This window comes from Chrysochloris asiatica, unplaced genomic scaffold (genome assembly GCF_000296735.1).
Source record: "Chrysochloris asiatica unplaced genomic scaffold, ChrAsi1.0 scaffold00085, whole genome shotgun sequence".
NCBI classification, from domain to species: domain Eukaryota; kingdom Metazoa; phylum Chordata; class Mammalia; order Afrosoricida; family Chrysochloridae; genus Chrysochloris; species Chrysochloris asiatica.
Window position 1 is genome coordinate 10,297,466 of NW_006408603.1, and position 15,454 is coordinate 10,312,919.

The 15,454-nt window shown below is 40.7% G+C and overlaps 1 protein-coding gene across 1 annotated transcript in view; it reads right to left on the reverse strand.

The window, feature by feature from the left end:
- Window positions 1–255: 255 nt before the first annotated feature.
- The window catches only part of FAM102B (family with sequence similarity 102, member B), an 80,591-nt gene continuing 65,392 nt past the window's right edge, over window positions 256–15,454 (reverse strand). The window contains exons 6-11 of the mRNA XM_006865981.1: window positions 7,934–8,037; window positions 1,939–2,034; window positions 1,615–1,804; window positions 1,390–1,517; window positions 579–648; window positions 256–298 (exon numbers count right to left, since the gene is read on the reverse strand). Coding sequence (XP_006866043.1) covers window positions 256–298; window positions 579–648; window positions 1,390–1,517; window positions 1,615–1,804; window positions 1,939–2,034; window positions 7,934–8,037 — 631 coding nt within the window. The remainder of the gene's footprint in view (window positions 299–578; window positions 649–1,389; window positions 1,518–1,614; window positions 1,805–1,938; window positions 2,035–7,933; window positions 8,038–15,454) is intronic.

Genomic DNA, 15,454 nt, shown 5'->3' on the forward strand with positions numbered 1-15,454 from the left:
ACACACTGGGCACACTGCCTTGATTTGATCATTGGGCACACTGCCTTGATTTGATCTTTTAGGTATTCTGTTTTGGTTGGTGGTAAAGATTTGGTAGAGGGTACTTTTAGAGAAGAAATCAGGGTGCATACTTCATTTCTTAAAAGGTTTGCTTTCTCTTCTCATAAGTGCTTGAATAAAGTGCCTTTTGAGAGCTCAACTGCCCACATCTTCAAGCTGAAGGGGAGCCTCAGGTCACCATCTTGACCTTGACTTTTAGCGCTTGATCACAACTTGTTCATACGCTCCAGACCCCACCCTAAAATAGCAGAAAAGAAATGTTAAAAGCTTGAGCTGTGTACCATAATAGTCCACAAAGACAATGTTCTAGATCTTAGGTTCGTGAGCGCAACTGGGATCTTGAAAGCTCCTGAGTGGCCATCTAAGTATGGAAACAACTACTGCTCTCAAACCTCTCAGAGCCTGAAATGAATGAGTCCTAAATGAGTTTGCAATTTTCATGCCGTAGTCATGAACATTTTAAAAGAAGCTCATCTGGATTTAAGAGAAGTTCACAAGGTATTCTTTGGACTACATACCTATTGGGAAGATGATGACTGCCAAAGGTTGTACTTCCCCCAGGACCCACAAATAACCTCAATCCTTCTTCTGCAAGAGACATTAAAAAGCTTTGTCATTTGCATCATGCAATTGTCAAAAATAATTTGTATTATAACACCTTTGACATTTCAGTTTTTAAAAAAGTTAGACTTTATAATAAATTAAATTACATTCATGTTCTAAAACAGGTGCTTTATATAATATACTGTTATTCCTCATCAACTTTCCTAAAGCTCTTCTTCTTCCTACAAATCTCCACAATTAAATTTTAATTATCTCTCTACAAACAGTTACATAATGACACTCAGCCCACCACTATTAAAGCACTCTCCAGTCACACCGGCTTGAGTAATTATACATTTCAGAATTAGTTGCATGTAATTTTTCCATTTCAGTGAGAATGCTAAGGAAGGAACCAAGGATTGTTATTCATGATCACTTCAAGGGTACCACCTAGCACTAAATTACTTTAGTAACTTGAAGCCTTATGCTCAGTTATAACAGAAGTAGACAGATATCTATCATTAGGTATATACACAGAGGATCATCAATACATAATTAAAAATACAATAATGCTTTCTTTAAAATTGATCTCTTCTAGCTATAGTTTTTTGTTTTTTCAAGAAAATTCAATGTCCATTCTCAAAAATAAATGAGCTATAGTTATCATGAAATTCTTAGGGCATGAAATTTACAATGTACAACATCAGCATCATTTCTTTACTGCTGACCATACAGACTACACAAACCTGGACTATGCACATCTACAGTGAATGGTTGTCTACTTACCTTCTGCACTGGAATCTAGGCTGAAGTCTTGACTCTGTAGTATCTTTTCCACAATATCATCTGCGTCTACTCTCGTGGCATCGACTCGCTTTAGTTGAGATTCTACAGAATCTTGTTTCACTGGGTATCTTTGAAAATGGAGAAGTTTACAATTTTTCCTTCTTTTTATTATGTTATGAAAACAATAAAAAAAACCACACAAAAACAAAAACCAAAAAAGGATACCTGTTAGGTTTTTCTGATGCAGTATCTTCTTTATCAGTTGAATCAAGATTTGGGTCAGCTATTTTTTGCTCAATTTCATCACATGGCTCTAGAATGCTCTCAATTCCTGTTGATGTACTTCCCACTGAGGTATTTCTCCTGTGGCAGAGCTCAGAGAAGCTGGATGACCGGGAGTGACACGAACTATAGCCTGCCAGAGAAAACCACTTTGGTTTTCATCCTAAATCACACTAAGGGCAATCTAACATTGGTCTCCCACACCAACTCCAAGCGAAACTTCAACAACAATTGTCTAAGGAGTTCAACTTCATTGTTGCTGTTTACCTGATACTTTTGACTGCTGACTTGCATAGCTCGATGTTCTGGAATGTCCACAGGCACCAAGTTCATCTGGAACAGACGCGCTCTTTGCTGAAAGATCTATAATGTATCATACCATGTTGTCATTAGTACTGCCAACAAGTTAATGTTCATTTATACATGTTATAGTTTACACACATTATAAAATCTTCCATGTTCATTATCAACAAAAAGTTGTTGTGAAGTGACAGAAATCTTTAAATCAATACAATGTAAACAACTATGTTGCAAGAAATACAAAGTACTCTATTAAATACCTTTGTTTACTGAAGAATCAAAACATTTTTCATAAGATTTAACAGCACTCAATCTTGAATAATAGCATGCTATCTTGAATAACATAACATGATCTCAGTTTTTTCCAGTGTTTCTCTAATGAAAATTGGTCAGGCATATTCTTATAAATGCTCACCAAGTATTAGTGCGGCTTCAAAGGAAATCTTGCTTCCTCAAAAATCTATCACAGCAGTAAACTGAAGAGTGCTTTAGACTTTATTTAATGTTAGGGTTGCTAGTGCTAGGCTATAATTTGGACAATGCCTGTGGCTTAAAGCAACACAGCATGGAAGGTAGCACTGAGAACAAAAATGCTTCAGAAATTGATTATAGTAGTCAGTTTCAAAGTAAATGCACAAAAAAGGGGGTGTCAAAGCTATATAAGATTTCAACTGGTTTCCTGTTAATGTGCAAATAAAACAAAAAACCAAACTCAGTGCTGCTGAGTTGATGCCAACTTATAGCGATGCATGTTGTTAAGTGCTGTTGAATTGGTTCTGACACATAGTGGCTCTGCATAAGGTTTCCAAGGAGCGGCTGGTGAGCTTGAACCACCAACCTTGTGGACCTTGTGGTTCAAACCAACTTTGCAGTTCAGCGCACTAAACCACAGCATCACAAGCAGAGTATAACTGTTCTATAGGTTTCTCAAAAGTATAATTTTTATGGAAAGAGACTATCACATCTTTCTTCCATGGAGTGAATGGTGGGTCTGAACTGCTGACTTATTAGTTAGCAGATGAGCACTTAACCACTGTGCTACCAGGGCTCCTTTATTTGAATATTGTTGTTGTTGTTGTTATGTGCCGTGGAGTCGGAACCGACTCATAGCGACCCTGTGCAGGGTTCCCGAGGGTGTAAATCTTTACGGGAGTAGAAAGCCTCATCTTTCTCCCGCGGAGCAGCTGGTAGTTTCGAACTGCTGACCTTGCGGTTCACAGCCCGAGTCATACTAGATGTTAATTTTTTATTTCCGGGCTTTTCCCACAGAAGGCAGAACTGTGACCATTTGAACTAAGGTGAAATATTTAGAACCTGGGACTGTTTTGCATTCATTTAGAGGCAAAGGAAACCAATTAGTAATATAACAATTATAGCAGCAGTTCTATAAATGATACTGAATACATCTGGACCCACAAATGCTGCTATGTAAGTAAGCTACTGCAGTGAGCTGTATCTTCCACAAAGACTTCCTATTTCTGGGCAGACTGTAAGATACAGTCCAAACCAGCATCCCAAACCATCATGCTCTTCGGTGGTCTCAAACCCAAAAGTTAGCTCTAACAAAAGCTGAATTCAACAAACTGGTTCATATCAAGAATTATATAGAGCTAACTTTAGGGAGCCTTGGTAGTGCAAACCTGCCCTGGAAAGACCTGGCCATTTGATGCCATAAAGTTGACAACCAAGAAAACACTCTGTTACATGGTATTGCTATGAGTCACAAATTGACTTGATGGTGAACAGCTTTACTCCTATGAGTGCTTCAGATGGTAACTTATTCTTGTATTACTGGTGGGAGTGGTGGTAATTATGTGCCGTGCAGTCGTTTCTGACTCAGAGTGGCCCCTGTATAGGGTTTCCTAGGTTGTACATCACTACTGGAGCAGAAAGCCTCATCTTCTCCCACAGAGTGGCTGGTAGATTCGAACTGCTGATCTTGTGGTTAGCAGCCCGACTTGTAACCCACTATAGTATCAGAGATCCTTATCCATGTATTACTAGTTTTCAAAATGTACTCACTCAATTAAATATTAGACTTTTATCAAGTGTTGTGCCTAGCACTGTACAAAATTAAAAAAAAAAGGTTGCCATTAATTTGGTTCCAACTAACGGTGGCCCTCTGTGTGTCAGTAGAACTGTGCTTCCATAGGGCTTTCAGTGGATGTGGTCTTTCAGAAGTAGACTGCCAGGCATTTCTTCTGAGGTGTCTCTTGGTAAATTCGAACCACCAATTTTTCAGTTAGTAATTGAGTACTTAGCTGTTTATGCCATCCAGAAACTACCATATAAGATATAACAGCAAATCTCAACCACTGCCACTGAGTTGATTCCGACTCATTTCAACCTTAAATACGGTTTCTGAGATTGTAAATCTGTATGGGAGCAGACAGCCTCATCTTTCTCCCATGGAGTGGCTAGTGAGTTTGAACTGCTGACCTTGTAGTTAGCAGTCCAACACCTAATCCACAGTGCTGTTGAGTCAGTTCTGACTCATAGAGAGAATCCTGTATAAGGTTTCTGAGGAGTGGCTGGAGGGTTTGAATGGCTAACTTTATGGTTCACACTCCAGTTCTGATCTTACAGTGCCTCATGAGGACTCCTGGATAAGATACGTTAAGTTATTGTTAAATGCTGTCAAGTTGGTTCCAACATAGCAGCCCTGTATAGGGTTTCCAAGGAGTGGCTGGTGGGTTTGACAGTCCAGTGCTTATCTTATAGCACCACATCAAGTGTCCTGATGAGAAATGTTGTTAAGTGCTGTCAAGTCGGTTCCGACCCATAGTGACCCTGTGTAGGGTCTCCATAGGGGGTACAAAAACACAAAAGACAAGATATGGTCAGAGTGTAGAGGTCAAGGCAAACAGTTATAAAGTGGCAGGTACTAAAACACAAGAACTGAAAAGACGCTATCAGGAGCTCAGAGGGATAGCATAACTATTACTCTCTGGTAATGGGGAAAGGTCGCACAGAAGAGGTTAGCCCCAGGACTTAACAATGTGGAAGAACAATGTGCTAGAGATAAGGCAGGGGAAAGGCAGAGTGATTAGGAAGCCATTTTTGTGGAAATGCAAATAGATGAGTAAAGTTGGCAGACAAGGTAGTAGAGCAGATGACTGACGGGACAAGCTGCCTGCTGCTGAAGGACCTTTTATACTGTGCTATTTGCTGAAGACCATTCAGAAACGATTCCAGGAGCACATCAACAGGGGGCTGCCAGAAATTCAAGCCAGAGTCAGAAGAGGACATGGAACAAGGGCTATCACTGCTGATGTCATGTGGATCTTGACTGAAAGCACAGAATACTTGTGCTTTATTGACTATGCAAGGGCATTTGACTATGTGGATTATAGCTAACTATGGACAACACTGAGAAGGATGGGTATTCCAGAACACTGAATTGTGCTCATGAGGAATATGTACACAGACTATGATAAGAACATGCACATGGACTTGTTCAAACAGAACAAGGGGATACTGAATAGTTTAAAACCAGGAAAGGTGTGTCAAGGTTGTAACCTTTCACCATACTTACTCAGTTTGTAAGCTGAGCTAATAATCAGAGAAGCTGAAGAAGAACTTGGGATCAGGATTGGAGAGAGTCATTAGCAACCTGTGATATGCAGATGATACAAGCTTGCTTGCTGAAAGTGAAGAGGACTTGAAATACTTAGTGATTGAGACTGAAGACTAAGGCCTTCAGTATGGATTGTACCTCAATGTAAAGAAGACAAAAGTCCTCACAATTGAGCCAATAGATAACGTCACGATAAATGGAGAAAAGATTAAATTTATCAAAAACTTCATTTTGCTTGGATCCATAATCAACACTTATAGAAACAGCAGTCAAGCAATCAAATGACATATTGTGTTGGGCACATCTGTTGCAAAAGACTTCTTTTAAGTGTTAAAGAGTAAAGGTGTCACTTTGAGAACTAAGATGTGCCTGACCCAAGTCAAGATATTTTCAAATGCCTCATATGCATGTGGAAGTTGGGCAATGGATAAGGAAGACTGGAAAAGAATTGCTGCATCTGAATTATAGTGTTGGCAAAAAAATATTGAAAGTAGTATGGACTTCTAGAAGAACAAACAAATCTGGTTTTTCTAAGGAGCCTGGACGCTCCTTAGAAGCAAACATGGTGAGACCGCATCTTTCATACTTCAGACATGTTGTCAGCAGTGACCAGTCCCTGGAGAAAGCCATCATGCTTGGTAAAGTGGAGAGTCAATGGAAAAAAGGGAAGACCATCATAAACATGTGAAAGTTCGAAAATGAAGAAAGAAGACCAGAAAAGAACCGATACTTTTGAATTACAGTGTTGGCGAAAAAGAGGAAGACCCTCCCTGAGATGTACTGACACAGTGGCGTTAACAATGGGCTCAAACGTAATAACCGTGAGGATGGCACAGGATCACGCAGTGCTTTGTTCTGTTGTGCACAGCAGGGTGACTATCAATTGATACCAACTCAACAGCACCTAACTACAACAATTAAAAAGTTTAAAGAAAAATTAATTCAGTGGCTGTAAGCAAAGGTATGACATAACCGGATCTACATTTTGGGAAGACAACCTTGGCAACAGGAATAAAGTGGGGTTAAAGGAGTGAACATTTTCACAGTAGTTCAGCTATGAGCAAGAGATGTTGCTATTAGGTGCCTTCGAATGACACAGAACTGTCCCAAAGGGTTTTTCTAGGTCCTGGTGTGGCGCCGTAGGATAAGCACTCGACCTCAAGGACAGACTCACCAGCCGCTCCTTGGAGGCCCTATACTGGGTCACTATGAGTCAGAACCGACCCGACAGACCTTTACAACAACAACTACAAGACATTTTTTACAAGAGCAGACTGTCAGGTATTTCTCTGGCAGTCCTGCTGGATGAGTTTGAACCCTTAGTTAGCAACCAAGTACTTAACCATTATGTCACCAGGCACCAGAGCTCCTGGAGAGATGTTTAGCAGCTGGTGGGTTTGAACCACTGACCTTGTGGTTAACAGTCCACTGCTTATCCTACAGCGCCACAGCAAGCACAAATAACGAAACCCAATTACTAGTTAGAAAAAAAAAAAAAAAGAAGATAAGGTTTCCAGTTTGGGAATCTGGGTAGATAGATGATCAAGACTGAAAATACAGGAGGAAAAGTTATGAAGACTTGTTTGGAAATATGGAATTTGAGACATCTGAAGACATCCATTCAACAAACATTCATTGATTATCTAATTGCATTGAATATGACCCACAAAGACAAAAGTGGCCTGACTGTGAGGAACTTGGAGTTGGCTGAGGAGAAAGTTAACATGATGGGTTTTCAAATAACATGTGGCATGAGGTGTATCTTCCCAGAAAGCATGTGGATGTACGTTCAGGAGTGAGGCCTAGAAGCAACACAAATTTGTGAACTGAAAGAACTGAACTCACATTTACATTATCACATTTATATTTATGTAGTCATGAAGTCCAAGATGACACTACCCAAGAGGAGTAAGTACAGGGGACTAAACCCTGTAAGAGAAAGGTGCAAGAAGAAGCCTTCAAGAAGTCAGGAAAGAAAAGGTCAGAGAGGTAGGAGCCAAGGGGAGAGATAGTGTCAAGAAAACTTTAGTAGTCAAGTCAGACCAACCAGACTGGCAGAAGCTGATGGACGTGTAGAACAGGGAAATTCCTATAGAATTCATTGCTATAACTCTGGGGTGAGTAGATGCATACAGTGTGGGCAGATAGGGGTCTTACTGAAACATGTAGCTTTTAATCAGAGAAGAACACTTTAAACAAAATGAAGATTGCAAAGAATTGAATTAATTCAAACTCTTGTTCCTTACTGGCCCGTTTTTCAAATCACATACCCATAGAATTTCAATATGGAAGGAAACTTGGGAAATTTTCAGAACACCAAGTACTACCATTCCTCACAAATTAACAACAACAAAGAACAACCCCAGTAAACTTGTATATCCATACCTGCTATTCCAAGATGGACTTTCAGGGTTTCTCCACCTTTTCTATCTTCTTCTAGAGACTCAGATTCACCAGCAATTGGTATAGACGTTGATGTAGAAGGAGGCCTGTAAAGAAATGTTTCTAAGGATCACAACCTGATTTATGGGCAAGCCTGAAATTGGGAACTACTGCTAGAATCTGGCTGTGAGTTTAAAAAATCAACAGACAATGTACGAGCAAAGTTCATGAAAACATCAATTTGTCTATACAACCACAAATATAGGACCAGAAAGGACACAGTCTCCACGGAGTCCTGAAAAGACAGAAGGAATGTGCCAGTGTTTTCCCCTCCCCTCCCCTCAGCAAAGTGTCTGTATGGTGGAGACAGAGGCACCACAGTCCTATTAATCTGGGGTTGGGGGGAGAATAACTCATGCCTCCTGCTCCACTGCCTAAGCTCTCTTGCTGGCTCCACTTACTTCTTGAATAACACCTACAAGATTTATCCTCTACTTCTCTGTAAAACATTTCACCTGCCCCAGGAGAGTCTATAAGGAAGCCCAGTTTAGATGTGCTCTCTGGACTGGATCATCTGGGTATGTTGGTTAAGTGCTGTTGAGTCGGTTCCAACCCACAGTGACCCTGTATAGGGCTTCTGAGGAGCAGCTGGTGAGCTTGAACCACCGACCTTGCAGTTCAAATGGCTTTGCAGTCTGGCACATTAACCCACAGTGGCACACCAGGACTCCTTATCTGGGCAGAGGCAGTGTTAATTAAAGGTTCCTGTGTCCTTATGGGAGCTGTGAAGTAGGGAGGGGCAAGGTTGAATTACAGTACGTTAGTTTTTCTTAACGAAGTCTTTTAATTATAAAACATCCCTAAACTTTAAGATTGATATGCCAGAGGAAAATCACATTTAAGAAACTATTCCTTGTAATTTGGGATAAAACAACAGGTAAGGGATCAAGGAACTGGTTTACTATGTGGCGATTCGTAAATTCTTTCTAGACTATCTCAGTGGTATCCTCTAGCTATTCAGGTCCTTAGTGGGTGGGCTACACAGAGTTAAGATGGCCATTTAACGTATTTAATTCAGATGATTTCTAATGCAAGATCTCCTAAATTCTAGACTTGTAAATCCTAGTGGGACTTGCGTTCTCCTACAAGTGTATCAAACTCAGTATATTTCAAATTAAACCCATATTCTTTCCCCAAACCTGTTTTCTTCTTGCCCTTTTTCTCTCTGTGAATGCCACTGCAACCTTTATAGACACTGAAACTAGAGTCCCGGATGCTATCTGTGTTTTCTTCCTACTCACACTTTCCCATAGCCAGTCAATTTCCCAACCTCACAGATTCTCTTTGCTGACATCTTTCCTCCCTCTTCTCCATCTCCACTAACTACTTTAGTTCTGGCATTTATACTTTTCCTCCTGGATGACTGCAAGAGTCTTCCAGTTTATCTCTCTACTTGTGTTCTGTGGTAGTTCTGAAATGTGCATCCGAGTATGTTGCTCTCTGATTTGAAATCCTTCAATAGCCTCATTTGGATAAAGCATACAAAGCCCCCCACAGTCTAGCTTAGGCCTACCTCATCAACTCCCAACAGCTATATTTTTAGATAATGTAAAACAGTGTGGTGAAAAAAACAGAACTTGGCAGGTAATATTCCATGATAAAAACAAATATATAAAAGAAATACACTCACAAAGAACGGACTCTACAGTCGTATGTGTTACTCAGTGATGGTTGACTCACGCCTGCATGTCTAGACCCATGTCCCATTAATACCAGAGGAGGCCTGATGGTACTGACTATTCCACTTCTTACTGCTTTCCAACCCTTCACAACTCCACGGGCCAGCCTCTTCCCTCTCTCTCTCCCTCGCGGTCTCCCTCTGGCTTCAGTCTCCCTCCTCTTCGGTCTGAGCCCACAGTTAACTATACTTTTAGAAACACCCTCAATCTTTCTATGCCATACCCTACTATCTAAAGACAAAACAAAACACAAAAATAAATACACACAAAAAACACTAATAAACTCCAGCTCTTAATAATTCCAGCCACCTGCACTAACTGATGATTTAATATTGGGGCAACTAAGCATTACAGGAAAAAATTAATCAATCACAGGGATTGACATTTCAGCAAATTGAGAATCTAAAACCTATCTAGACCTTGGCAGCCTTTTAAAGTCTTCTTAGACAGTTCAGTCATGTGGAATAAAGAATTACTGAGTGGCTATCATGTTCCTGTTTTTATTCTATCACCCACTGCATTCTGAAAATGTTTCTATATATAGTTCAACTATAGAATGAAAGAGATGGAATATTTTTGTTTTAATTTCACAGCAATGTTAAGACTATGTGAACAATGACCTCCTAAAATGACAATACTATTTGGCACGGTGATGCTATGGGTTAAGCACTAGACTGCTAACCGTGAGATCAAAGGTACAAACCCCACCAGCTGATCAGAAAGAAAGATGAGGCTGTCTGCTTCCATAAATATTGATGGAAACCCTAAAGGGCAGTTCTATCCTGTTCTATAAAGTCATTATGAGTTGACTCGATGGCAGTGGATTTAGTGACATTCCATAAATATGCTTGCTCTGTCACAATGACATAAATTTGTGCAAGTTGTTTTCTTTTCCTGGAATATTTCTACCCACCTCTTTGCTTGATAAATTCCTACTCATTCTTTAAAACTTAGCACCATTTCCCTGGCTTTCAGGAAAAGCTGTTATGGTTCCCATTCTCTCTATGTAAATAATAGCATATATACAGATATAGATATATAGATATAAATATATAAATATAAATGTTTTATTGTGAATTATGAGATAGTTTACATGGGAGAACATTAGCTTTACATTCATTCTATCGTATATTGTTTCACTGCCATGGTTACAATCCCCTCCATGCATCATCAACCAACCTCAGCACATAGTCCCTCTCCCTCTCTGGGTCTAGAGACCCCAGCCGTGCCTTCTCTTCACATCATCATCTCTGCCTCCATCTCTGGCATCACTGCTTCTCTGGGTAGGGTCCTGCTGCTCTCCGTTCTTCTCCCTTGATGGTCCCAGGGGCTTCCGCTCCTAGACTGCAAAGTCAATCACTCCCCTCCTTTTGCTACAAAACGTCTACCTTTATGTTTCTAACCCTTACAATCAGTCCTAATAATAATTACTCACTATTGTATCACAAGAGACCTATCCGCATCTCCTTTTTCATGAGCCCTGCCCAGACAGATTGGATACTACTCAGTGGAGATTCTACATTCCTCCACGCCTTCTTGATCTGGGTTCCCTCTTGAAAGCTTGTAAGCCAGTCATATCTTGCCTTTGTAGTCTCCCCACCACCCCGCCAGCCCATTTTGGGTAGTCAATGTCCAAGTTGTCCATCTCTTTCTACTCTGTATATGAAGGGGGTGGGAATGATCCTTGCTGTAAAGATTTGTTCCCTCTTTTGAGCTACTGCATCCGTAGGTGTAGGTCAAGTTCATCAAATTGTATCAGATTACTCTTTTTCCTCTTCTTTCTTCTTCTAGTTGACCTCTGGTCATCCAGTCATTGAAGCCAAGTGGGTATTATCTGCAAGTGTGGGTGTTCTTGTGCATATGCCCTCTCTTCTTATCAGCTGGATGCTTCACTCTCCACTCTAGTCCTCTGTGGCTATGTCACTGACTCTGGGCCAAAGAGTCCCCAGGTCTTGACACACTGCTGGCCAACCAGGTCATGAACTGGGTTCACAGAAGTCAAATGAACATTGTAGGGCTTAGCTCGCCACTTCATTGCTGTTTTTCCCTCTCTTCCCCTTATCGGTGACGAATGTGGTCACCAATTATAGTGTGAAATCCCATTGAGTCTCAGTCTTGGAAGGGGGTTTGCCCTGAGGGGACCTGAACACTTGCCTTGATGTCTCCTGGGCAAGCAACTTGCTTGTTCTTATAGTAATCAGTTGGACTGCCTCTAATGTTTTATATTTTTCTTGTCGGTCTTTCTTTCAAGAAGTATCTTCTGTTCTTCTAGCTGCTCCAGGCTGGTCTGCTTGTCATTTCAAGTGGAAATTTCCCACCTCTGAAGATTCTGGAGGCGGTTCAGGATTCCATCTACGGTCTTATGTAATATAGAGGGCTCCATAGGAAGCCTCCTTCACTGGGCACGTTGTAGCCCCATTTTAGGTATTCCAATCAGTTATAGGCAGAAGAAGGACTTAACAAGCTTTTTATGGTGATATTTCTGGCTATTCCTTTCTCTCCTGGTCCAGTGTCTATTTTTATAATGGTATGCCAGGGAAACCAAGATTCAAAAGACAGCCAAGCATCTTAACATTATTTCCCCCCTTTCCCCATTCCAACCACATCTCAATCCCTGTATCCCAGAGCCCTGTTGCTCCAAGGTTATGCATACATCATTCTTTACCTCTGTCCCACGTAGCCCATTCAGACCTGCCTAATTGTTTTCCCATCTGCCTTGTTCTTCCATTCCCCTTCCCCTTCCTGTGTACTGCCCCCTTCCTAGCATCCAAACTATGCTGTGTCTATTCCCTACCCTGTGCTCCACCTTTCCCTCCCCCCACCCTCTACATCCCAGTAACAAGCAAAGAATCCACCCCCCTTCTTTAGTATGAGTTCTTTTTCTTAGTCTTTAACAGTAGTTGTCCTATGCAGTGTAATAGCATATGTTTTATGTCTGTCTCCCACATAAATTGTGAATCTCTTCAGAGTGGGGCTGGGTCTTGGTAAATGCAAGCATGTGTAGGAAATCCAAATAATAGTTGCCGTTCATTTGATTCTAAATGAGTGACACCTGGGACTTGGCCAAATAACTTCCTTAACTTCTGAATCTCAATGTCTTTGCTTAAAACTATGGGTAATACATTACAGAGTTATTTCAGGAATCAAATAGGAAGACCATATTCATAAACAGGAGCCCTGATGGTGCTGTAGGATAAGCACTGGACTGCTAACAAGGTCAGCAGTTCAAGTCTATCAGTTGCTTGCTCTGGTAGGAGAAAGAGGAGGCTTCTGCTCCCATAAAGGTTCACAGCCTCAGATACCCTATACAAGGGTCAGCAGCTATGAGCTGGAATTACCTCAATGGCAGTGGGCTTTTGTTAATATTCATAAAATTAGTTTGAGAAATGCAAATGTCTTTCTTCCAGCTATCCAAGACGGTTTAATTATTCCTGGATGCACTTTAACAGTCGCAACATTGGGCTCAAACATACCAACAAGTGAGTGGGTAACACAGGACCGGGCAGTATTTTTCTCTGTTATACACAAGGTCACCATGGGTCAGAGCTGGCTCCACTATGAACAGCAACAGATCTGCTTTACCACCAAATGATCAAATGTCAGTATAGTATACATTTTCTGTTTCAAAATATCCTTCTCCACATGTACTAGTGATTGGCTTTCTTTTCAGAGTCATTTTGATTCTTTTATAAGAGTTAATGTATACTCATTGTGTTACAGAGAAGTATAAAACTGAGTTTAATGCAGGTGATTATGATGGATTATCAAGTCCCCTCTTCATAAATACAGGACTTACAAGGCAAATAAACAAACCCACTGCTGTCCAGTCACTTGTCACTCATAGTTACTGTGATAGCTAAGGTTTTGGGCCAACTTGACTGGGCCAGGATTCCCAGTGGTTTGACAGTTATCTCCATGGTGACATCTAATACAGTGTAGCTGACTGTACGATGACTGGCTGTGAGCAGGTGTAGTTAACTCTATGATGATTGGCTATGAGCAGCCAATCAACTGAAAAGATGTTTACTAAGGGGTGTGGCCTGCTTCCAATATACTGGACACTCAGGCAAAGCTTGTTTACTTTGTACTGAGTCTGGATCTTGCATCTTGCTCCTTTCTCCAATGTCCAGTTCTTTGGCCTTGAGCCAGTGGCTTTGCTCTATTATATGCTGATATTGGGAGCCATCATCAGCCTGCCTATCTTCCAGACCTACCTACCTACCAGACCTGCCTGCCTGCCAGTCTCAGTTCATCCTCCTCAGACTTGGGAGTTTCTAATGGCTCTACATTTGTGAGCCATTCATTCACATAAACTTCTCCGTCTATATACATGCATACATGAGTTTCATTGGGTTTGCTTCTCTAGAAAACCTAGCCTAAGACAGTGATCCTACGAGACAGAGTAGAAATGCTAACCTTTGGGTTAGTAGCCCAATACTGAACCCACTGCACTACCAGGGTTCCTTATAAGGCTCATACCCATTGCCATCACGTTGATTCCATCTCATAGTGACCCTATAGGACCTAAAACTGCTCATACAGTTTCTGAGGCTGTAAATCTTTATGAGAACATACAGAAAATATGAAATTCGTATTTCAGAAAGTGTATGTAATGTATGTCACAGAACTTCTGGTTATAAAATATCAAAACCAGAACTGAAATCTGAGAATGCAAAGGATCTAATAAAACTCTTGTTGGCTTCTCTAGCAAATGTTTACAAACTTTCTATTATGAAAAATTCAAAGACAGATAAAAGTAGAGTGAACAGTAGACAGAACGCTGCCACCCAGCAGTCATTTACACTACCTTCTACACAGAGATACTCAGTCAGATCACCTAACTGCTCTGTGCCTTAGGGTCCACATTGGTTAAATGACAACATGGGTAACAGCTTTTAAAACTGGCTCCAAGAAGCTCCTGTAGAGACTCTGGATGTAGGCAGGGGATAGGATCTGCTTTCTTGCCCCTTAGTAGTGCAATTTTCATACGGGGATTGAGAATAGATTTGAGCAAAGGGTTTTATGGGTATACACTTTTGATAGAAAAGAAGAAAAAAAATCACCAAACTAGATAATTTCCAATAATCTTTTAAGTTCTAAGAAGAATTTCAAACATTTTGTTTAAATGTTTTCAATTAAAAATTTCAATTTAATACATGCTGAGTATGTGCAAGTGCATGGATGTGTTGGAGTTTCCCTTTTCCTTTGACAATTGCAGAATGGATATAAACTATTGAGAGTTTGATTCTACTGAGAAATACTTTTGTGTGTTTCGGGATAACGCAGCCTGTTTATTCATATAGGTTATAAAAGTCTTTCTCTAGAAATCTGAACTGTCGAGGTTTGCCATGTTACATTTATGGGGATAATATAGTAGAATACTGTTGTTGTCAAGTACCGCTGAGGGGGTTCTGACTCATAGCGACCCTGTATAGGGTTTCCAAGGAGCAGCTGGTGGGTCTAAACAGCTGACCTTGTGGCTAGCAGTCCAATGCTTATCCTACACAGTACCACACCAGGACTCCAGCAGAATATTAGGTGATATATTTTCAATTTACTCCAGCCTGAATATCTGAGTTTGACAAGCGAAGAAAAAATGTCAGTAAAGGGGTCAGAGAGGAGGTATCCATAAAAAAAGCCACCAGAAGGAATGGTGAACTCATTCTGCTAGGTTTTGCTTTTCATTCTCTTGTTTAATGCTCAACTGATTCTACTAGAAAGGCAAATTAAGTTTACCTGAGAAATCAGACATAGTACACCAAAAATGGTTTGGTCCTAAGAGAGG